The sequence below is a fragment of the Pyrus communis genome, chromosome 4 (genome assembly GCF_041283825.1).
Source record: "Pyrus communis isolate YQ-2024b chromosome 4, ASM4128382v1, whole genome shotgun sequence".
Classification (NCBI taxonomy): Eukaryota; Viridiplantae; Streptophyta; class Magnoliopsida; order Rosales; family Rosaceae; genus Pyrus; species Pyrus communis.
In genome coordinates, this window is record NC_142568.1 from 19290588 (window position 1) to 19311792 (window position 21205).

General features: G+C 37.1%; 3 protein-coding genes across 5 annotated transcripts; 1 reads left to right on the plus strand and 2 right to left on the minus strand.

Moving 5' to 3' along the window:
* Positions 1 to 233: 233 nt before the first annotated feature.
* LOC137723509 (uncharacterized) lies at positions 234 to 2132 on the minus strand. Its single transcript, XM_068462706.2, has 2 exons — positions 1816 to 2132; positions 234 to 585 (listed from the first exon to the last, which is right to left on the minus strand). The coding sequence occupies exons 1-2, from the start codon at positions 1924 to 1926 to the stop codon at positions 358 to 360; spliced, it is 339 nt and encodes a 112-aa protein (XP_068318807.1). The 5' UTR covers positions 1927 to 2132; the 3' UTR covers positions 234 to 357.
* A 5099-nt stretch (positions 2133 to 7231) lies between these two features.
* On the plus strand, positions 7232 to 12087 carry SIEL (ARM repeat superfamily protein). Its single transcript, XM_068462119.2, has 8 exons — positions 7232 to 8033; positions 8144 to 8221; positions 8604 to 8837; positions 8920 to 9111; positions 9316 to 9456; positions 9532 to 9621; positions 10275 to 10795; positions 11110 to 12087. Exons 1-8 carry the CDS (start codon positions 7359 to 7361, stop codon positions 12035 to 12037), a joined length of 2859 nt encoding a protein of 952 aa, XP_068318220.1. The 5' UTR covers positions 7232 to 7358; the 3' UTR covers positions 12038 to 12087.
* An 891-nt stretch (positions 12088 to 12978) lies between these two features.
* On the minus strand, positions 12979 to 19794 carry LOC137723545 (influenza virus NS1A-binding protein). 3 transcript variants are annotated; one of them, XM_068462743.2, is made up of 12 exons: positions 19633 to 19794; positions 18315 to 18527; positions 18016 to 18211; positions 17429 to 17610; positions 16640 to 17314; positions 16446 to 16532; positions 15199 to 15520; positions 14917 to 15116; positions 14697 to 14773; positions 14203 to 14304; positions 13382 to 13568; positions 12979 to 13300 (listed from the first exon to the last, which is right to left on the minus strand). In XM_068462743.2, the coding sequence occupies exons 3-12, from the start codon at positions 18173 to 18175 to the stop codon at positions 13205 to 13207; spliced, it is 2088 nt and encodes a 695-aa protein (XP_068318844.1). In that variant the 5' UTR covers positions 18176 to 18211; positions 18315 to 18527; positions 19633 to 19794; the 3' UTR covers positions 12979 to 13204. The 3 variants fall into 3 exon arrangements, with proteins under 3 accessions (XP_068318844.1, XP_088548931.1, XP_088548932.1); XM_088692805.1 differs by having other exon boundaries at positions 18016 to 18178; positions 19633 to 19767; XM_088692806.1 differs by lacking the exon at positions 18315 to 18527 and having other exon boundaries at positions 18016 to 18178; positions 19633 to 19726.
* Between the last annotated feature and the right edge of the window lie 1411 nt (positions 19795 to 21205).

Here is a 21205-nt window from a genome sequence, read left to right on the forward strand (position 1 = left end):
AATATTTTTAATTACCAGAAAACATTTTTAACTGTTCTAAAAGCAATCATAAACAAACTCGTAACTCTCGTATAACTTTTGGATTGAGATCAAAATCAAATTAGAGTTTTGTGTCTATGGTTCATTGGATAAGCCCTCATCTGCATGGACCCATATGAAAAGTTAGCCTACTGCGTGGATGACAAGAAAAAAGTTGGTTCCCAAATATTATTGGACTAGATACAGAACTTCACTATTTGGAATCGGTACTATTCATTCGTTGATTTTTTGCATCACAAGTTCACACCGTGCATAAAAACAATAGATCGGATTTGGCATCCCTTATTTTGTTGAAGAACAACATTAGGTATTTTCATTTTACAGTTTAGAACCTGTAGGAGTACTTAAATCAACTACTTTAAGAAAAAATCGGGTTTTCGGGATCGAAAGCTTGGACTCAAAAATCGTGCCGAGAGTGGCGATCAGTTGCCTCTTCACGGTGGTGGTAATGCCACCCATTGCTACTAACTCGCCATATGACGCCGGTATAGTGGTACTCTTCCCGAACGATATGGGCACCGATCCCTTAAGTACCACCATCACAAACTGCAAGCAAAGAGAAATTCAATAATTAAAAAAAAAACAATGAGTATTCGAGGAATGCTGAGTATAGTCGTTCATGTCCGAGTGAATAACTCTTAATCATTATTGATGCATTGTCAAGCCTACATGACCAAGACTGAACCACTCGCACGTGGACGACATATACTCAAGTACAACCCTAGATAAGATAAGTTGGCACGTAAGAGTCAAATTAGGCAGAAATGCGTAAGCAGTAGTGACTATTAAGTGAGGAAGTAGTGCGCTTCCAACCAAATGGACAGGACAGCTACTCCAGTGCCTTATATTATGTCAACAAGTGGTCCTTAATCACTCCTAATTAATACACTAGTTAATCAGATAGCAACTGACTTTTAGAATTTAAAACCCTAATCTACTCGTCAACTGGAGATCTTCAATCACTGCTAGAGTTTCCTACCCCAAAAACAAACGTTAAAAAAATAAAAAAAATAACTACCAGATTGAACAGAGTCTCTCAGCAGCCCTTGAACTTCAACAGAAGGGCTTTGGCTAAGGCAGGAGAATAACTTGCATTCGAAAAGTTATTGCCGCGATAACAACAGCCAATAAGGAATACATAATGTCATCGCAAAGCTAAATGCGTGTCAGTATATTTATTGGCTTGGGATGTTGACACAGTGACATTCCAGGTGTTGTCGTTTGTCATTTCTGAACCATCAAAAAATTCCCTTATGCGATCAGATTAGGACATGGCATCCCCATCTGCTTAAGCTGACTTTCAAACTTGGCAGATGAATGAACAGAACCCAGAAATTACCATTTTACAGAGATGAGATTTTGATGCTGGTTAATTGATTAGAGAAACGTTCTTTCGATTCTACAACTCAAAAGACTTATTGAAAAAAAAACAATCCAGATGAAATCCCACTTCTGAATAAAGAACGAAAACAAAACAGAATAAGTGATCGCAGTGCCCAAAAGGATGTTCATATCTCAATGCTACATAAACGATCAAAACCCTAGCTTGCTCGACTAAAAGCCAGTTAGTAGGTTTAGACTCTAGAAATAATCACTTGTGCATTAGAGAACTCTGGCCACTCAAACGTTACCTAATTTGGGTTGTAAACAAAAAGTTAAACCTATTGTTCTTTACAATCAACGGTTAACTAACAGACGCTGCAAACTGTTGACACCCGATTTCCAACATAAACTGTGTGTTTTTGTGTGAAAGTGAGAGAGAAAGAGAGCGCTTACATTTTCGGGCTTTCCGGTAATGGCAGAGATGGCTTTGGTGGCTTCGGAAAAGATGGAATCAGTGTCGACTCCGTCAAGGTTGACGTTGGTGGAGATATAAAGGCAAGGCATGTTTATGAGCTTCTGATCTTCCTTCTTTTTGGTTTTTTTTTTGTTGAGTTGTCAAACTCCAAACCCCAAAACTCGTTTGTGAATTTGTATTGGGAAATAGTATGGGATTAAAGCTTGAGATTAGAACGAGACAACGGCTCCTTATAAGAGCAAACCCACTTCATAAAATCTACACGTTTTCCCCGTTTCGCTTATACGAGACACTAAATTTTATACAAGAGAAATGACCATACATTTGGTAACCTCATAACTTACGTATTATTGAGAATTTGAGATGACTCGATGATGAAACAACGTTTGCGGCTTGCTTTTAAATTTCGATACTAAATTATTTAAACGTTAGTGGCTATGTAGCGATATAATCTAATAGTATATATTTACATTTATAAGTGTAAGGTTTAAGGTTTAAGGTTCAATTTTCGTAAATGATGAGTTTAATACTAAATATTCCGCACTTGTTAGCGTAAATAATGGTGCATGGCAATATGGTACGTGTCATGACAGTTTGAACTCAATTATTAATAATGAAAATACCAGTCACTTTTTCACAATGAATTTAGGCTTAAACCTTACGGAAATGGATCATCTCCGAATCCCTTTCCACCAAATCCACCTAGTTCGGGGTCCGGACCGTTGGAATTTGATCAAACGGCTACATTTATTCCCTTATTTGTAGCCGTTAGATCAAATTTTAACGGTTCCAAACCTTACCTTCTCAATTACACTTTTTTAATCCTCGAGTTGACATGTATATTTTCTCGAGTTGTCATGTTCATTTTCTCTTATCATCCTAAATAATTGTAATTTTACTATTCCAAAAAGGAGGAAGGCTAACACAGCCTTCCTTATTTGATTATTTTTTGTGTCTTTTCCATTCAACTTTTGATATGTGTACGATCACATTAAATTGAAAACTTTAATGTCCTCGAAAATACACTTATACCCTTAATAAATAAACCAAATTAAATATAAAATAAAATTATAAAGTTCTAGCCCCACCCACTATTTTGAAAACAAACACAAAACAGAAGGCAAGTAGAGAACATAACCACTACTAGCATTCATCTTCGGAAATATAACAAAAATGGAAACCAAAACAAAAATACGAAAACGGGCAAGTTGTAGATCTCTCTTGTAATTAGAGTCTTCCTCTTTAACTCACTTCATCTTAAGTTTAAAAAGGAAAAACAAAAAAACAAACAACAATCCCCACACAACAAACCGTCACTACCCCTCTTTGGCGGCGGTTTGCCGGCGCCTCTCCCTGCACCTTTAAAATTAAAACAACGTAAATAATGCCCTTTAAAATTTTGACTTTTCTTGCTAAGTCTAGTCTGCCCACATTGAACATAAATAATTTATTCCCCGCCCCATCACCAAAAAAAAATATAAATAATTTATACAACCATGAGAGTTCTAGAATACAAATCATTTCTCCCCTCCTCCCCGCCGCCATTGGTTCCGCCGGCTGCTCCCCAATGTGAACGAACACCTTCCCAACGACAACGAGTCAGCAACACGACTCTCTCTCTAGGTCATGCTTTGGCCTAGAATTAATTTTAAAGTGGGATTTCACCAATGAAATTCAACCCATTAGCAAGTAATTTGCTAGGGAATGAGAACTTTTCAACATCAAATTCCCAAGAGAAATACTAAGAAGACGCTCTCAAAAGTGGAGCTCTCAAATATGATTTCACCAATGAAACTAAAACGTAATGCCAAATACACATTTCTTGTATTTTAAAACTAATAAAGGCATCTGTCACTTAATACTATGGTCTAGTGATATTTATTTTCATTTGTAAGTGAGTTTAGGTTTGATTCTCGCCAAAATCAAAGTTGAACCATATTATTATAGTAAGTCCATTGTAAAGCTTAGCCAACTCCTCCACCCCTTAGTGTAGATATTATTGTTTGTTAAAAAAAGAAAAAAACAATATTATCTACACTAAGACCTCTGATTTACAAGTAAAGAGAAATATCGCTAGACCACAGTATTAAGCGGTAGTTCATAAGTTTTACTCCAGTGAGATGGGAAAGCCTTTTTTTTTTTTGGACACACATGAATTAGAATTAATCTCCTTCTTTCAGAGCAACTTCAAATCTATTGTTAATTGATTAGTTATTAATTCATGTACCGCCCAAAATGTCAACTAAAAATAGATTTGAAGTTGTTGTCAGATTTGACAGCAAATCAATTCATGTCACGGCCAAGTCATGGAAGAATTGACATTTTGTTTGGAAAACACTAATGTTGTCTTTTTTTTTTCATGTTATTGGTGATGTTGGCCCTTTTGCATTTTCTCTGAAGATGCTCTTATGCATCTTTGGTACCAGATGAGGCATCAACTTAATTTTAGCCGACCCAAATTGTACCAAAGCATAACCTATATTGTGAAAGTTTGAACTCAAATAGAAAATTCCAAACATTTGCTCGTTTTTCACTAAATTAATTCCTCGAGATTTTTGGGTATCAAGTATTAAAATGTTATTAAATGTGGACTACTATCATATATCAAATCGCATGCATAGAATACAACTTACTCAGGAGCGACCGTACGCAATGGTCTAGGCGTTGTTGATCTGTGTAAATAACATGATTGGTCCATGATTCGGATATGAAAGCACTAATTAGTGACGAAATTGACCAAACAATTAACGGTGCGAGCATGATGAAATGACCCGATTAGCAACTAGGAAAAGATCAAGTCATACTTTGAACGATTTAGAGGCTTCTAATTCTTTGTTCAAGTCACCATATATATATGATTTAAACATCAAGAAATGCACTCGTTTTTTAAGGATTGAATGTGTTTCAATAATACAAAGATTATAATACAAAGATTAAACCATGCTTTTTACGTTGAAGTTTAGTGTGAAGAGCATTATTTTCTTTTCAGACACAAATCAATACGAGGAAAAGAACAATCGAACATGGAATATCAGATACATCGATAAATACATCCAGTAACTTGAATCACTAACTTTTTTACTTAACAAGAGGGAACATGGGAATAGGGAAAGTAACGAAAGGAAACCATATCAACTAGTCTTCCCTAGGTGATCCTCATTCTTGATTTTTCAGGTATCCAATTGCGGATTCTAAACGAAAACTCACATATTTTTTTCCTCCTGTTTCTATATGTACTAAGTAAACACAAGGTAAGCTATAAATTGAAATGATTTCAATACTCAAATTTACGTAACATATAGAACTCAAGAATTAGAATGATTCCATTTCTCATTCTTGATACGTAAGTAAACACGTCGTAGGAGTTATATTGCGTGACTTTGAACATCCTTTAATTATAGAAAAAGTTTCATAAGTTTAGTTAATTCGCACTAATTAAACCTTTTTAATAATTAAAGCGATAGAGGAAGATTCCTATTTGGGAACGTCAATTGGCTTCTCGTCCTTCTCAACAAGATCGCAAAAGTTGATTTATTTATTATTATTATTATTTTTTTTTTGTGTGAATAAAAGTTTAGATGGTGATTGATTAGTCTCACCATAACGTTAGGATATACCCATAATCTTGCGCTGAAATGATTTACACATGACACCTAACTGACAATTGCCATCTGTATGAATTTACGTAAAAATTTACATCACGCACCAATAGAAGTACTAATAGCGAGACTCAAACATTGATAAGACACATAAGACAGAAACCTTACTAAATAAGCCAACCCCTCGTTGGCATATGCTGGCTAGCTTTATTTAACGCCATGAAATATATGGTTATATTTTTATTCAATTTCATGGTGGAAACACATATGTTTCAAAGCAAGGGTTATGGCTACGCCACATTCCATTATTAAAGCAGATAATCTTCTTTTCCACCACCCCAAGTGCTTCAAATAAAATACATCCAGCCTTCTTTAACCAATAGTCTCGCGTGCAAATAAATTTAAAAAAAGAAAAAAAAGATTTAGATTAGTTAAAAAGCTAAATAATGTGTTTCCACGTTTGAATCCTCCATCAAACAATTTAAATTAGTTTAAAATCGATTGTAATTATTACGAGTTTAAAATTGAATATTGTTTGTCTAAATAAGTAGGTTAAAGTACTTATATATAATAGTATATAGCCTCTTGTCACACGCGTAACTGTTTAACAATTGGTCTTACATTTTAAATTCAGTTTTTTTTAATGATATTTTTTGTTAAAAAATAGGAAATTTAAGTTATTTTTTATATATTTTTTATCAAAAAAATTATTCGAAAATAAATTGGAAGTCAACCAAAAAACCCACTAAGGGGTGGAGAAGTAGGCTAAGCTTTAATTCAAAATTAAAATGTGTTGAATTACTTTAACTCCTCTTAATTCAATTTTAATTTTTGAAATTCTTGAGGCAATTTATGGTTTTTTTTTTTTTTTTTTTGTTGGAAAATTTGGAAAAAATAACCACAATTTAGACTCCGTATGGAATTATAGCCACCATTTAAATAGGCTTGGAAATGGAAGACACGTACAAATTCTTTCTCTTCATAGAATCCAACCAAATCGATTTGAAGATTTGAGCTAAATTGTATATCTGTAGCATAAAATCAAGTATTCAATTCTTGCAATTGAATTCCGAATCCAAATTCTTTGATTGAATTTTGGTTAAAGATTGAAAAGCTACAAACCAAAAGCTAAAAGTTAAAAGCCAGAAACCAAGAGGCAACCTTTTTACAAGCTGAAATGGGGTGGTGTATCATGGCTTGCCTGAAACGGAAACCCTATACCTTGTGTTGGATTGGAGATCTCCGCTCCTCGGAGGAGAGCTGAAAGTTTGAAGCTTTGGAGGTGGAGGAGAGAACCTCATGGGTATATTAGTATTTTACATCCATTTTTGGTTATAATTATCATAAACTTAAAATGGTGGCTATAATTCTATATGAAATCTGCCACTTAGTACTACGGTCTAGTGGTATTTCTCTTCACTTGTAAGTGAGAAGTTTTAGATTCAATTCTCGTCAAAGATGAATTTGAATCACATTATTACTAACAAATATATATGAGATCCAAAGTTTACTTAATTTTCCAAATTTCCTTTTTTTTTTAGTGCTTCAACATTTTAAAGTGCTCCCTTTATATATTTAGATACATATCTATACAGATAGAAAAGAAAATAAACAAAGTGGATCCCAGAGTATTTATCCCTGCATCGACGAGGTCGTAGGTTCAAATTTTTTCACCCACAATATCACTATTATAGATTAAAAAGTAAATAAATTAGAGTTGGCCCATCTGACTCGAGTTATGGACCGGAACAAAGACACGACCCATGAACCGGTCGAAGTAGATCCCCACGACCCATGTACCGGTCCAAGTAGATCCCCGGATAGTCCGCCAAGGAGAAACGGCGCGTTTCGGTTCTCCCCGCTCCCGGGTGTTTTCCTTTTGAAACACTGCAGCGTAGCAGAACCGAAGCTTGACCACTGCAATGGAGGACCACGTGCTCCTCACGTGCGGTCACCCTCTCAACCTCCCGACAATTTCCGCCGACGAACCTCTCTCTCCCAAAGTCCTGCCTCCCCTGAGATCCCTCATCGTCAACCCCTCAACTCCCGGGCCCACAATCACCTTCATCCTCGAAACCCTAACTCGCTCTCTCCGACTCAGTCGTGACCCGCTCACCATCCGGTTCACTCTCAAGCTCCTCTCCGACCTGGCCTCGCGACACCCCCACCTCTCGTCCTTCGTATTCGACTCGGTCCGTTCCCACCTCCTCTCCACCGAGTCGCCCCGCGTTGCTGCCGACTCACTCGACGCGCTTGCTTCAATCGTGGAGAGCAACCGAGCCCTAGCTCCCGGAATTGAAGAATTGGACGACCGGCTGTTCGCCTCGCTGTGTTTCAGTCCGTCTCGCTCCGTACGGCCGTGGCTGCTCAGAAACGCCGAGAGGTTCGGCGTACAGCCTCATTTGCTGTTCACTCTGCTTCTAGGGTTTACGAAGGATCCATATCCGAATGTGAGAAAAGAGGCGTTGGACGGGCTCGTTGGGTTGAGTGAGAACGGTGTGATCGAGGACCGTGACATGATCGAAGGCTGCTATTTTCGTGCCGTTGAGCTCCTAAACGACATGGAAGATTGCGTTCGGTTGACTGCCGTTCGCACGGTGAGCTTTGCTAATTACATTGAATGATTGATATCTCTGTTTCCTTTTCGATTTTGTGTGCTAAGTGCTAACTTTGTTTATGCATTGTGCATTTATGAATGAACACACAGGTGTGTTCTTGGGGTCTAATGCTCGTGGCGTGCAATTTGGAGACGAAAGCATATTGGTCCGATGAAGTATTTGTCAAAGTAATTTCTTATTACTGATCAGACTATCTGTCTTAATTGTAGTTAAATATTTTTAATTGAGTATAGTTGAAACCTGGATTTGCTTAATAAATTGAGCTTTGGAAATTGGTGTCTACAGTCATCAAGTTATTAGCTTTTCCCTTTAGTTTCGGTTCGTGCTGACTTGAACTTGTACACACCACTCATGGTTTATGCATATTGTCCATATAGTCTTACTAATTTGTTTGGGTCAAATTTTGTCTAGGAGATCATTAAGGAAAGCCACACTTTACCCTGCATTGTTGAATGGTAGGACATTCTCTTCCTATCATTCTGTCTCAAAGTTGGAAAATTTATAAGCGTCATGTAGAGTTCCTACCCTGATGTTTGTGTATGTTTGTAGCTTTGTTCAACGGTGAGAGACATGAGCATGGAGGTTAGGGTTGAAGCTTTTTATGCTCTTGGGAAGATAAAGTTGGTATCTGAGGATATTCTTTTGCAAACCCTGTCAAAGAGAGTTCTGGTAACCACAAAAGGAAAGGGATCTTTTGTTCAGTGCTCTGATGAACAACTAGAAGTATCAGGTTCAAGTGTTGCTGGAGCTTTTGTGCATGGACTAGAGGATGAATTTCACGAGGTAACTTTTATTTTCTCTGTTCTGCAAGGGAACCTTACCATGTGCATGCTTTCTAATTAGGAATTGTTTGTGAATCTTGAAGGTGCGAAAAGCTGCCTGTCATGCATTGAGGACACTGGCCATACTCTCTGCCAAGTTTGCTGGAGAAGCCTTAAACTTATTGATGGATGTACTGAATGATGACTCAATACTTGTTCGGTTACAAGCTTTTGAAACTATGCATCAAATGGCTACCTTTGACCTTCTGAAGGTGCAAGAAGCACACATGCATATGGTAATGTTCTGGAATTCTTTTAGTCATCTAATTAAACATAATAAGTGACAGAACATCTGATTCACCTACTGCTTATGGGTGCAAACGCATCTTATACTTTGAGGTGGCAGTGAAATGAGCCATTTAAGCGCTTCCATGTACCAGATATCTTCAGTGTCTTCATCAAATCGTACATGCTGCCCAATATTGTTTTGATTTTTGCAGTTTCTTGGCACTCTGGTTGACAATGATACCCTTATAAGATCTTCCGCAAGGAAAGTACTTAAATTGGCAAAGCTGCCTCAGTTAAAGATGTTTAGGTTAACTATTGATGCTCTTCTAGAAAATATGGAAAGATATCCACAGGTTAGCTTTCCATTATTTCCTCGCTCAAAGTTGCAGATTGTTTCGATTCAATTAATTCAAATTTCTTGTTTCCAGGATGAAGCTGATGCATTATCTGCTTTGTTTCATATTGGACGAAATCATGGAAAGTTTGTGGTCCGCATGATTGAGGAAGTTTCTCCACAGGTTAGCGTGCCTCTATTTGCTGTCAAATTATCGTTAATATTATATAAATACCACGACCCAACTTCCTGTCGAGTTGGGCAGCTCCCAAATATGAAATTCAATCCTGCTCAGTGATACCAAACGGTGTTCCTGACAGGGTCTATTCAAATATAATGATGCATGACATGAATCAAGATTTATCATAAATTAGTCTTTCAGCTGAATGCAACTTAATTCTCTTTTCAACGGAGCTTGTATTGTGGTCTTATGGTCAAAAAGATGGATAAAAGCTATTTGAAAGCATGGCATGGAACAGCACCAAGGAAAATATCGTCTCACCCTTTTGTTTGCTTACATTGTTTGTGTTACAGGCTTTAGGAGTTTTCTTATATCTGGAAATGGCTTGAAAGTATCAATTATATTTCTTATGCTTACATTCTGTATTTGTTTGTAACTATAATTTCGAGGGAGATTATATTCACACACCCCAAATTACTTCCCCGCACCTTTTTAATTTTTAAATATTTTTCTATCAAGTGTTAGTGGTGTGTAGAAAATATTAAAAAATTAAAGGGGTGTGGGAGAAGTAATTTGAGGTTTGTGAATATAATCTCTCTAATTTCTATTCAAAAAAGTTGATTGTCACTGTTCCTTTTTTCTACTTTTTCTATCAGATGGAGCCAATTTCTAATGGAAAGTTGGACTTTGATAGCATGAGAGTGGCCGGCTTGCTAGTTCTGGCCATCTCAGCTCCAGTTTCAGATGAACGTGATTGCAATATTCCACCTGCAATATTTTCTTATGCAGTAACGTACCTGGGAAGGATTTCTCATGCACTGAGTGATATTATCAATCAAAATAGCCTTTTGGATTATTTGTCTCGGTGCAGTAGATCCCCAGGACCATATGATGTAAAGTTCAACAACTTCAACTTTAAAGCGGGGGAGCCATGCTTGCCGTTACTTGAAAATGATGGTTCAACCTGTACTAGTAACAAGATGACTGGTTCAGCTGAAACCTCTGAAATGGTGTCTCCAATAATGGAGCCAAGGGAAGTAGGAACTTCACTTGTAGCATACCAGCTAGAGGTGCATGATGAAGTGACTAAGTTAGTGAATGTTGTTCTTGCAAGGGCGAAGGATATCTGGCCACTTGTACAATCAGGATTCGTGAATGAAGTAATGAGGACTTTGAGGTAACACATTACTTTCTCTCGTTGTCCGTTGACATTATTTGTTTTCCCTAAAATAGGAAAAAATAGACAAAATAAAACAAAAGTTTCCCTTCAGGCACCAGAAAGATATGCATGCTTTGAGATTATGCATTATACCATCTAGTCGGGAGACTGGGTTTAATGGGATCATCCTGCCAAAGGAATGTCTGATATATAATTCAAATTATGACACGTTTGCAAGCATGCATATTTACCATAAATTTTGAACATATTTGATATCCTAATCGCCTCTTTCAGTGCTTCCTGCTTATTTGTTTTGTAAAATTGTTTTGCAGAAGTTGCAAGGAAGAGCTGGCAACATTCACTTCTGACTCGCTTCCATCTGCGGGTGTTTTGCCCTTCACGAAGCAATACGTTCAGATAATGAAACTGCTTACAAAGGCATGGATGAACTTTCTGCCTTCAGTGCTTTTTCCTCCTTATGGAATGGGAGAATTAGACTTGGTATTAAGAAAGCTGGACACAAGGCTTAGAGATCTGAAGAGTACATTTATAAGATTGTCTAAAGGGGAGGAGTTGCATATCTTGGAGCTGATACTAGTGACCTGTTTGCTCAGATTGTCGAAAGTAGAAATTTGCTGCCATCTTCGAACCTTGAGAAAGCTCTCTAGTACGATGTCACAGGTTGAATCTCTCCTTAGAGATGGATCTCTTCAACCTTCCAGGTTTATAACTGAAGTTGAGAAGTTATCATCGGAAACCGGTACCTCTCTCAATGAAGCTTCCTGTAATCCCCGCCTTTTTCAAAGAGCACTTGAAAGCTTCTCCCTCAAGCAGCTTGTGTTGAGTGGTGGAATCAAGCACGTAAACGCAGAGCTGGATATACCCGACAACAGCCACGAAAATCCTCTCCGGTTTGTCCCAGGACTGCCCATTGGCATACCCTGCCATATCACACTCCATAACGTTTTGGCCGAAAGTCGGCTGTGGCTGAAGATGACTGTAAATGAAGACGACGATTCAACTCGATTTGTGTTTTTGGATTTAAACCTTTTCGGAGGCTCCGAAGATATCCGTATCTTTACGTTTAGTCCACCCTTTTACGGAACCCCAAAAGCATTTTCTTTCACAATTAAGGTGTGTATCTGTATGGAATGTTTGTCCGAGGTTGAGGATGTCTCCTCTGTCAAAAGTCGGGGCCCTAGACATGAACTAACGTATCTTTGTCGAGACAAGGATGTTTATCTTTCTATGATCAAGTAAAAGGATCGAGTAACTTATTTTATTCTGTTAATTGAAGAAATTTACCACAACGATTTCTGTCAGCAAAGAAATTTATGGATTCAACAGTTGTTGGTCCTATTTGCGGGAAGGGATTAAGATGCTAGGCATTTAGTCGGAGTGGGTTGGGATTTTGTACCTAGGCGAGTAGGCAGATTAAATTAAATTTATTATATAAAATGTAAATAAGTGTTTACTTACATTCTAAAAACAACTATACTTATTGAGAATTTAGGAAAGTTTAAACTTAAAACTTAAGCTATCATCGCATTGGCTATCATCGCGTAATAATGCCACAAAATAAGAAAAACCCAAAACCAAATTAAAAGGATCAATAATTTATAATCCAAAATTGACATCATCTTTCATTACAAATTAATTAATGATTCAATAGATGTAAAAGGGATTGTCCACCTAGAGTTGAAAACCTTCAATTGCAGCTCCGAGGGACAGCGTAGGTAAAGTCGAAGTGACACGACCGGAGGCAATGGAGAGAGAGAGAACACATCAGTGCAAAGAAACAAGTAGAAGAGAGACACTAAACGGGCGAGAGAAATAAATTTAATCCAAGTTTGTTTTGTTTTGTTTTGTTTTTGGGTTTTTCCTTTTTTGTTTTTTTGGGTTTGTAGGTAATCCAAAAAACCTTTAACTTGATTAAATTGAAAAACAACGGAACCTCCTAACCACCACCTAACCCGCCTAGCTCCTTTCCAATTTTCCTCCATGTTTTGGCCTAAATTGCATCAGTCTTCCATGGCCCAGCGCCTAGGCGCCTCCTAGGCCGATTTTTAGAACAATGCCTAGAGTAGTATACTCCTTACGATGCCACTTTGGTGTTCAGGACCACTAATTTCATGTGCTTTAATCTTTTTTTCTTGTGACATTGTACTATAGTCTATAACACCATGGTGGCATCCCGAGGGTGTATGCAAGTCTCCCCTTTATTTTCGGAGGCGACTCTTGCAACATTAAAATATTCAAACCAAAGTATCCGGTCACAAAATGTTTTCCATTAAACCCTAAAAACATTTCCAGCATCTCCAGCATGACTGAGAGTGCACAACCTCACGGAATCACAACCTTGGATAACAGCATTTGATGTACCAAAAGACTTTCCCTTGTAAATTAACAGCATCCAACATTGCATGATCAGGTCGAATAAGCAACTGCAGACATGAAACACCTTTTACCGAAGGCGGTCATCGCCATTTCCTGCCAACCTTGCCCCTCCTTGTAGTATTCAACCTGCCATTATATACAAACGTTACGATGTACCCACAAAAGTCTTGTTCATACTGATAGAAAGCATGATAAAATGAAACTTACTGTCTCTGCTATGCATTCGTCAGCTTTCATCCCTCCGATTACATATATGGTATCCTTGACAACAGCAGCCGTTGAATATCCCCTGGAGTTATACATTGGTTCGGCCGGCATCCATGACCCGAGCCGTGGATCAAAACTTTCCACACTCTGGATAATTGAATCTCCATCAAAGCCTCCCAGAGCATATCTACACATGTGAATGTCCATAATTGTGAAGGTCAACAAACAAGCTAAGCACCAAAATTTAACAAAGAAAAGCGAAACTTGCTGTTGGAGACTAATTACTGGGTTAGCACTCTTAAAATTATTGATGCTGGGCAGTTCTTTTCAAATTAAGGGGTGGATAGCGAAACTTGCTGTTGGAGACTAATTACTGGGTTAGCACTCTTAAAATTATTGATGCTTGGCAGTTCTTTTCAAATTAAGGGGTGGATCTGATCAGAGTCACATTAATCAAAAATATAATCCTCTTACATTTGCTTAAGACTTCGTTTGGTGTAGATGATTGGATTGCATTGGAGAACTCAGTTGACATTAGACTCAATGGAGACATACACTTATCCATTCCAATCCCAACAAAATTGGTAAGTTTGGAAGGGTTAAGTTTCCTCTGTGACTAATGCCATGAGTTATCTAATCCAATTAAATTTTGAGACCAAGCGATGCCCTACGCGGTTTGGGCAACCGAGAAAGAGCATAGTCACGCAATCATGTGCAGAGATGCTCATCAAAAGAATTGATATACGTCCAAGTTTCTGACAAGTTCCCATACCAAATTCATGACTAAGCGGATTGAAACAAGTCAGAAGAAATGTACTTACATTTTTTCATTCAGAACAACCAATGAATGGCAACCCCTTTTCGAATGCATAGAGGCAATTTTGGTCCACTTGTGTTCTCTGGGGTCAAATCTATCAACAGAGCTGAGATATGAACATTTCAAGTCAACCGCTGATATAGGAATAGTTCAGAATGCAGGCACTACAATTACACGCAGAAGCAGGTGTGCGATAGAATTAACATAAATATCCTACCTAAGCATTTTCTTTAGAACTTAAATGCCCATGGTCACTCTTCGCCATGAGTTTCTTGTTCTTTTCTTATGGTCAACCGTTTATTAATGACAACATAACTAGTGAAGCATGAGTACTTCTAACCAAGGTGTGATGAATATACATTATTTTAAAAGATCGATCCGAAAGAAGAGAATTCACTGATAAAAGTCATATACATGAATATGCAAGCAGTTCACGCATAGCGTTGAGTACAGACAAGCAGAAAAACTAAACAATAGAAAGGAGGTTCAATATCTTACTTCAAATAACTGGTCCCATCAAATCCACCAGTGGCATAAAGCACACCATTGAGTTCTACCGCAGCAAGACCCATACGCTGGAACAATAAAAGAAGCACGTATCAAGAACCACGAGGTAAACTTTTTGTGCAAGAAAAACACATCATAGGAAAAGGGATTTTGCTAAAGGACAATAAGTATGTTCAATTAAGATATACTTTATTGCCCCAAGGTATTTTACCTCTTGTGACATTGACTGTGTACGGATCCATCGTCCAACATCTAAATCAAGCATCTCAACATCTGAAAAGCAATCAACTCCATTCCCACCACCCACTGCAAAAATTTTGCTGTTTGTGGTGGCTGCAGCTAAGCTACCCTTTTTCTCTCTCAGAGAAGGGCACTGCTTCCACTCATCAGTACCAGGGCTGTACGATTCAACTTCAGAGAATGACCAAAAACAGATGTCAGGAAAGTATTTGTTCCAGTAAGAAATAAATTTCAAATGACCAAGATCTAATACCTGTATCATACCACACATGACCATTGCCACCACCAATTACATAAAGATCACCATTCAATTGTGCAACAGAGGCATATGAACGAACTGAACTCATTGGTCTCAGAGGTTTTATCATATCTTGAGAAGGATAATAAGCATCAAATGCCGACAAACATGATTCACCATCATATCCACCAACTAGATACATCGAGTCATTGGGGTCATAATGCAGCACATTGCATGATTCAGTATCCTTCTCATCAGTATGTGCCTTGGAAGGTGTAGACCCTGATTCCAACTGTAGACCAAATTTTAAGCATCGAATTTCCGTCTCTGCCTGTTCCTGAAATGCCAGTGTAGAACTCCAAATTAAGAAGAAATAAGATAAATGAAGTTGATTATGAACTATTAGCCATAAAAGGTTCATGGGTTCTGACTGACACAGGTCATAAGAAAGGCAAGGAAAGAGTTCTAAGTCAGAAATTAATATCAAAATTCCTTCAGGAGGACTTTTGTTGGCCTTTTGGCTAACAGCAAGAAGAATAAAGAACCATAGGGTGCTTTCAGTCATCATTTACATAATAGTTTCATACTATGATTTTTATGTGCAACCAGAAACTTCCTCAGACCATTTAACATATATTTCTATTCTAGCAAAAAAGGTATAATCTCGGCTTTTATTCATGAATGATTATCTGAATTGTCTAAAAGAACATTACAACAGAAATCCCAAACTAAAAGCAAGTTATATGTAAAAGAAATCCCCTTGTCATTCAAACCTTCTAACAACTTTCCAAAAACAGAAGGCCGAAACTTAAAACCCAACTCCTGAGAAGACTATGCTTCTACAAAAAAAAGTTAAAAGAAATCCCCTTGTCATTCAAACACCACTGTCATCAGACCTGGACCTGGAATTCCATATGGCAACCTTGTAATTTGCAAATTGATAAAGAAACTAACAAGGATAAACAAAGAGTCTTTAGTATGCAAGTATCATTATGTTTTATTGAATTATAAATGTGAAGAAGTGATCAACTGAAGCAAAAAGTCCGAAGAAAAAAGGTTTGATAACTTCATGTGTCAATCAAAATAACTTGAACCTATTTAATGTCAATGATGATTTATGAGACAATGCATCTGCAATGCATGCTCTTAAATGTAGCTTACACAGCTCAGCAGAAGAAATAAAGTACAGATTCTACAGAAACAAAAATATGCCAATGTTTAACAAAGTTTAACAAACATAGCATTGCATTAATATTAAGTACCAGCTTATGCTCCAAATAACCAAACTTTTTAGATTGTTCCGTGAACTCTGTTTTATAAGCCCTGAGCTCCTCCATCTCTTGATTCAACTGATACAAGTATAATAACACATAAGGTTGGCTGTAAATAAAAGAAAACTAACACAGACACCTAACGTTAGACTTTATAATTTACGGACAACTAAATGATCTTTTACCTTTGTAATAATTGCTTGAAACTCAGACAAGGATTGAGGACTCTCTCCACTCCTCTGCTCAGATAAGGATTGAGGACTTTCTCCCCTCTTCTCCTCAGATGAGAACTGAGGACTTTCTACCTTCTGCTCCTCAGATGAGAAGTGAGGATTTCCTCCCCTCTTCTCCTCCAAACCCGATGGCTCTGTTGGATTCTCATTGTCGTCCAAGGTCAATTCATTCAAGACATGATGATCTTCAGCAACTCCTGGCAAAGATATGTCTTCACCTTCACTACTCTTGAGCTTAGATTGGAGTGCTAACTCTTTCAGTTTCATGAATATGAGTTGCTCCTCCGATTGTTCAGCCTCCATCATTTCTATTTGGGCGTTGAATGGATCATTTCTTTCAACTAACTTTGTGGAATCCTCTGAAGTAAGTGGTTTAAACCATTCTAATGTACCAGTTGAGGTACGGGCTTGAAACGTATCACTCCACTTAATTTTATTCCGTGGTAAAGAACCTACAGATGTACTTGAAGCGATTCCAGCAGTTGTGAACAAAGACATCACCCTACTTGTTTGAGCGTGGTCAAGCTCAAACCAGAAATGACGCTGACTGTAGTAGTTGTCAACAAGTATTGGTTTAAACTGACTTTCAAGCACTGGTCGGCACTGCAGCCGGACACGGATTTGAACCTTAATGTAGAAAATATAATACAAAAGTATTAAAAGACCCAAACCTTGTTTGCTTAAAATGAAATTACGACTCTGGACAATTAGATCTATTATGTGAAACATCACTTTAAATACCTGAGCAGGAAATTGTGTTTTCTCTGAACCATCAATGGTCCATCCATACGGGTTAATATTCATTTGGCCACAGCTTGCAGCCTCAAAGATACCATGTAGTTTCCTATCGCTAAAGTTGAAGAGAAAAAGCAGCAAACCAGGAGTGATATTCTTTACATATGAAAAGTGTGCACCTGGTAAGCCTGAAAGAGTACAGAATACAACCCATAAAATACAACTCATGAGTTTATAGACCCAAAACTAAAACTAAGACAGGAAATTCGCAGTAGTACTGTATGAAAACAACAGAGAAAAAGATCATTATTTGCACAAAGTTTTGTGCACACAATAAAACTGGCTACAATATTTCGGGACTCGTTCCAAGAGAATCTAATGTGAAGAGGGCCCCAATACAAAATGTGAAGATGGCAATACACTTGCAAGTTGCAACATAGATGAGGAGAAATTGGGCCACATGATGTTCAATACCAATTATCACTACTCCACCGGTTTTATATATTCAAACCAATACATTTACCAAATGTAAAAGTGAAACAGTTAATGAAAAAATTAGGAGCAAAACACGCGACAAAGTTCAGGACACTGACCAAAGAGTTGTTTAGATAGACATTCTTCCATTGTGGTTTTGGTGCAACCAAATACGACTCCACCAAGGTGATTCTTGCTCAAATTTCTCATGGATGCAGAGTAGGTCACCAGATCTTCATGAGTTGCAGTAAAGGTTTTTGATTTTCTTCCTGCCCCCATTTTCTGATGCAGACAGGGCAGATTTATATCAAAAACCTGAAAAGGAATTAAAGGTCATTTTCCATATACAGATTCATATTCATACAATACAGGCTACCCAAAAATGAATGAAATGAGAATGGAAAGGGAGGAGGAATACCAATCAACCGATAAGGACCATCAACTGCATCAGATTTCACCAACTTTGCAAATGAGTAGAGTTATGAAACAACTACATTTTAAAACCACCACTCTGCATTTCTGACTGATCTGTTTGAAACGTTTGGCTGCATGCTTGACATACCAAGGCCGCGTGTTGAAAGAAGGCCTATGCGTTATGTTGTATAGTTCATGTCTACTAGTTCCTCATCCTCTTTTTGTATTTTTATTGAAAAAAAAAAAAAAAAAAAAGTACTTAATAAGTTATTATAAGCATAAAGACATCGAGAACAAAATCCGATTGGAAAAAAAAAAATCTGAAATCCAATTCATTCTTCATATTCCTTTTCCTTTTCTATGACAAGTTATTTACTGAAAAGCACTCCAATGGGTAACAAAAAAAATTGGTCATTCTCGTCATTATGTTTCCTTTAAAGAATAAAATGGTCAAATATAAATTAAAAGAATGTAACGGAAGGCGGAAAACACAAGAATGAAAGATAGAAAATTGAGAGGTTTCATCACAAGGGAAAAAAAAAATGCATTAACCATTGTCTTATAAAGTTCATAAACCAGTTAGTACAGCACTGTGTAGAAGAGCTGAGTATAAATTCTTAGTTAATTTGAAAATAAGAAGAACATAGTTCAGATACATGGTGTGCAAGAACCGTATGTCCAGCAAATTTGATCAACAATGTCCTGAGATTTCACCAATGATTTGTGATTTTGTATAATATTACAAAGATAATGCTTACATTTGCATGAGGTTTCATCACCAAGTCCAACTGCAGGACACTATAATGCAGGTATTTATACTAGCCTCAACAAATTTGAAAAAATTAACAGCATTGAACGGAAACTTAACGCAATGTGTGTTATCCGCGGAATCAAGCAACAAATAAACAATTCAATTACAACTTCTAGAAAGAAAAAAAAAATTCCGGAAAAGAAAAAACCCATTCATTCAATTTTTTGTACAATGAGCAACAAAAATAGCTAGAAGATATCAGAATTCACAGTTTCGGAACCAGAAGCCAAAACAAAGGCCATTTATGAAAAGTGGAGTCCGCTGATTAAAAGAAAAAACGAAGAAATATGCACAAACCCACTAATATTACGATTCAGAAAACCAAAAAGATTATATCTTGATGAAAACCACGATCATCGAAACAATGTATCACCTGGAACCTAAGAATTCCATGAAACATTGCGCACAAAAAAAAAAAAAAAAACCAAAAGAAAATGCAAGCTTTTCGTCTTGATCAAACGGGATGATTCAGACCACAAATACATAGAAAAGAATTAGAGAGAGAGAGTACCGTCGCCTGTGTATCTGACAAGGGTTTAAGGGAGACGACGGGGCCTTGCCGAGAAAGGGAACAGAGCGCGAAAATAAGCGAGCTTCAGCTCTTACTTACCATTTTCACCTCAAGTTTATTGTTTTTGAAGTGCTTTTTGAAAGAATAGCAGCTATAAGTTATTTTTTAAAAGTATTTTAAGTGTTTTTCTTTTTAAATTCGCTTGAATTTTTATTATGAATTGATTTCAAATATATATTTATCATTTTAAAATCACTTTCAAATAAGACTTTAATCAAATAAATCAAAGAATGTGACATCCCACATCGCCTAGGAGAGTGATCCTTAAATGTATATTCTCATCCTTACCTAGCGCGAGGCCTTTTGGGAGTTCACTAGCTTCGGGTTCCGTAAGAACTCCGAAGTTAAGCGAGAAGGGGGGCTAGAGCAATCCTATGATGGGTGACCCACTAGGAAGTTGCTCGTGAGTTCCCAAAAACAAAACCGTGAGGGAATGTTAAGCCCAAAGAGAACAATTTCGTGCTACGGTGGTGGACCGGGCCTGGAAAGTGATCCGCCCCAGACGGAGATGTGACAAAGAATGACCAGAGGACATAAATACAATAATAATAATAAAGTAAAAAATAAGAGTGCGAAAATTATGATCTATAAGTAAAAAGAGCCCAATTAGTTAAAAAGAAGAAAATGACGGTGTGAAAATTTTGACCCACAAATAAAAGAACCAACTATACCTCATGCACACTTTAGAGTCAATTATTTTCTTACAAATCACAGTGTACACATTTTCTACCGTTCCTCGTATGTATAAATTACATGTCAAACACATAAGGGATCAGCACATACCACTTATGAATTAAAATCAAAGTCCTTGAAGCTTTTTTATTTATCTGGTAAACTTGTCACTTTTAACTTTATTTCTAATTGCTGAATGTATATTTTCTTCTTTAGGCCGATCCCATCAAAAGGTAAAATTGATAAGACAAAACCAAAAATAGAAATAAAAAGAAATTATGAAAACCAAAAACCTAAAAAACCAGGAGAGTTTTAACGAAAAGTCCGCAGTACTGTTCACTTTAATGAAAAACCAGATTTTTACACCAAAAAGTCAATTATGGTACTATTCACTTTACTCTTTATTTTGTCCTTATCGTTAAAACTCAAAGTTTTCAAACTCTTTTCATTAGTTCTCCTAAAAACAAAAAGAAATTTCATGAGGCCTTAGGAGCCCAAAAAGACAATGCCATGAAGTGAGGCCCAATGGGTTAGAGTTGGGGTGTCCCTAGATGCTGGAGGAACAATTTGGTCCAAAATACAGACGTTTCATTCCATGTAGCCAAAGTGTGGGGGCGATGATTTTCGCACTCTTTATTTATCCTTTTGTACTCGTCTTCTTATACTTGTGTAATAATTAATCAAATTAAAGGAAAATCTAAGCATACAGAACGTGCAAACGGATAAAATTGAAATGTGGAATCATACGTTGAAACTTGTTATAGCATTAATCTAAATTTTACACACTCCCCTTCTTATGATCAAAAGAAAAAGATCATAGTAGATTAGTACTAGATTAATG

Excerpts from the sequence above, each read along its gene's own strand:
- LOC137723545 (XM_068462743.2), bottom strand. The coding sequence starts at position 18,175 with ATGGGGGCAGGAAGAAAATCAAAAACCTTTACTGCAACTCATGAAGAT. Across the intron at positions 17,611-18,015 it reads TCTATCTAAACAACTCTTTG|GCTTACCAGGTGCACACTTT; the intron begins GTCAGTGTCCTG and ends GTACTCTTTCAG. Across the intron at positions 13,301-13,381 it reads ACGAATGCATAGCAGAGACA|GTTGAATACTACAAGGAGGG; the intron begins GTAAGTTTCATT and ends ATATAATGGCAG.
- LOC137723509 (XM_068462706.2), bottom strand. The coding sequence starts at position 1,926 with ATGCCTTGCCTTTATATCTCCACCAACGTCAACCTTGACGGAGTCGAC. Across the intron at positions 586-1,815 it reads TTACCGGAAAGCCCGAAAAT|TTTGTGATGGTGGTACTTAA; the intron begins GTAAGCGCTCTC and ends CTTTGCTTGCAG.
- SIEL (XM_068462119.2), top strand. The coding sequence starts at position 7,359 with ATGGAGGACCACGTGCTCCTCACGTGCGGTCACCCTCTCAACCTCCCG. Across the intron at positions 9,457-9,531 it reads ATATGGAAAGATATCCACAG|GATGAAGCTGATGCATTATC; the intron begins GTTAGCTTTCCA and ends TCTTGTTTCCAG. Across the intron at positions 10,796-11,109 it reads GAAGTAATGAGGACTTTGAG|AAGTTGCAAGGAAGAGCTGG; the intron begins GTAACACATTAC and ends ATTGTTTTGCAG.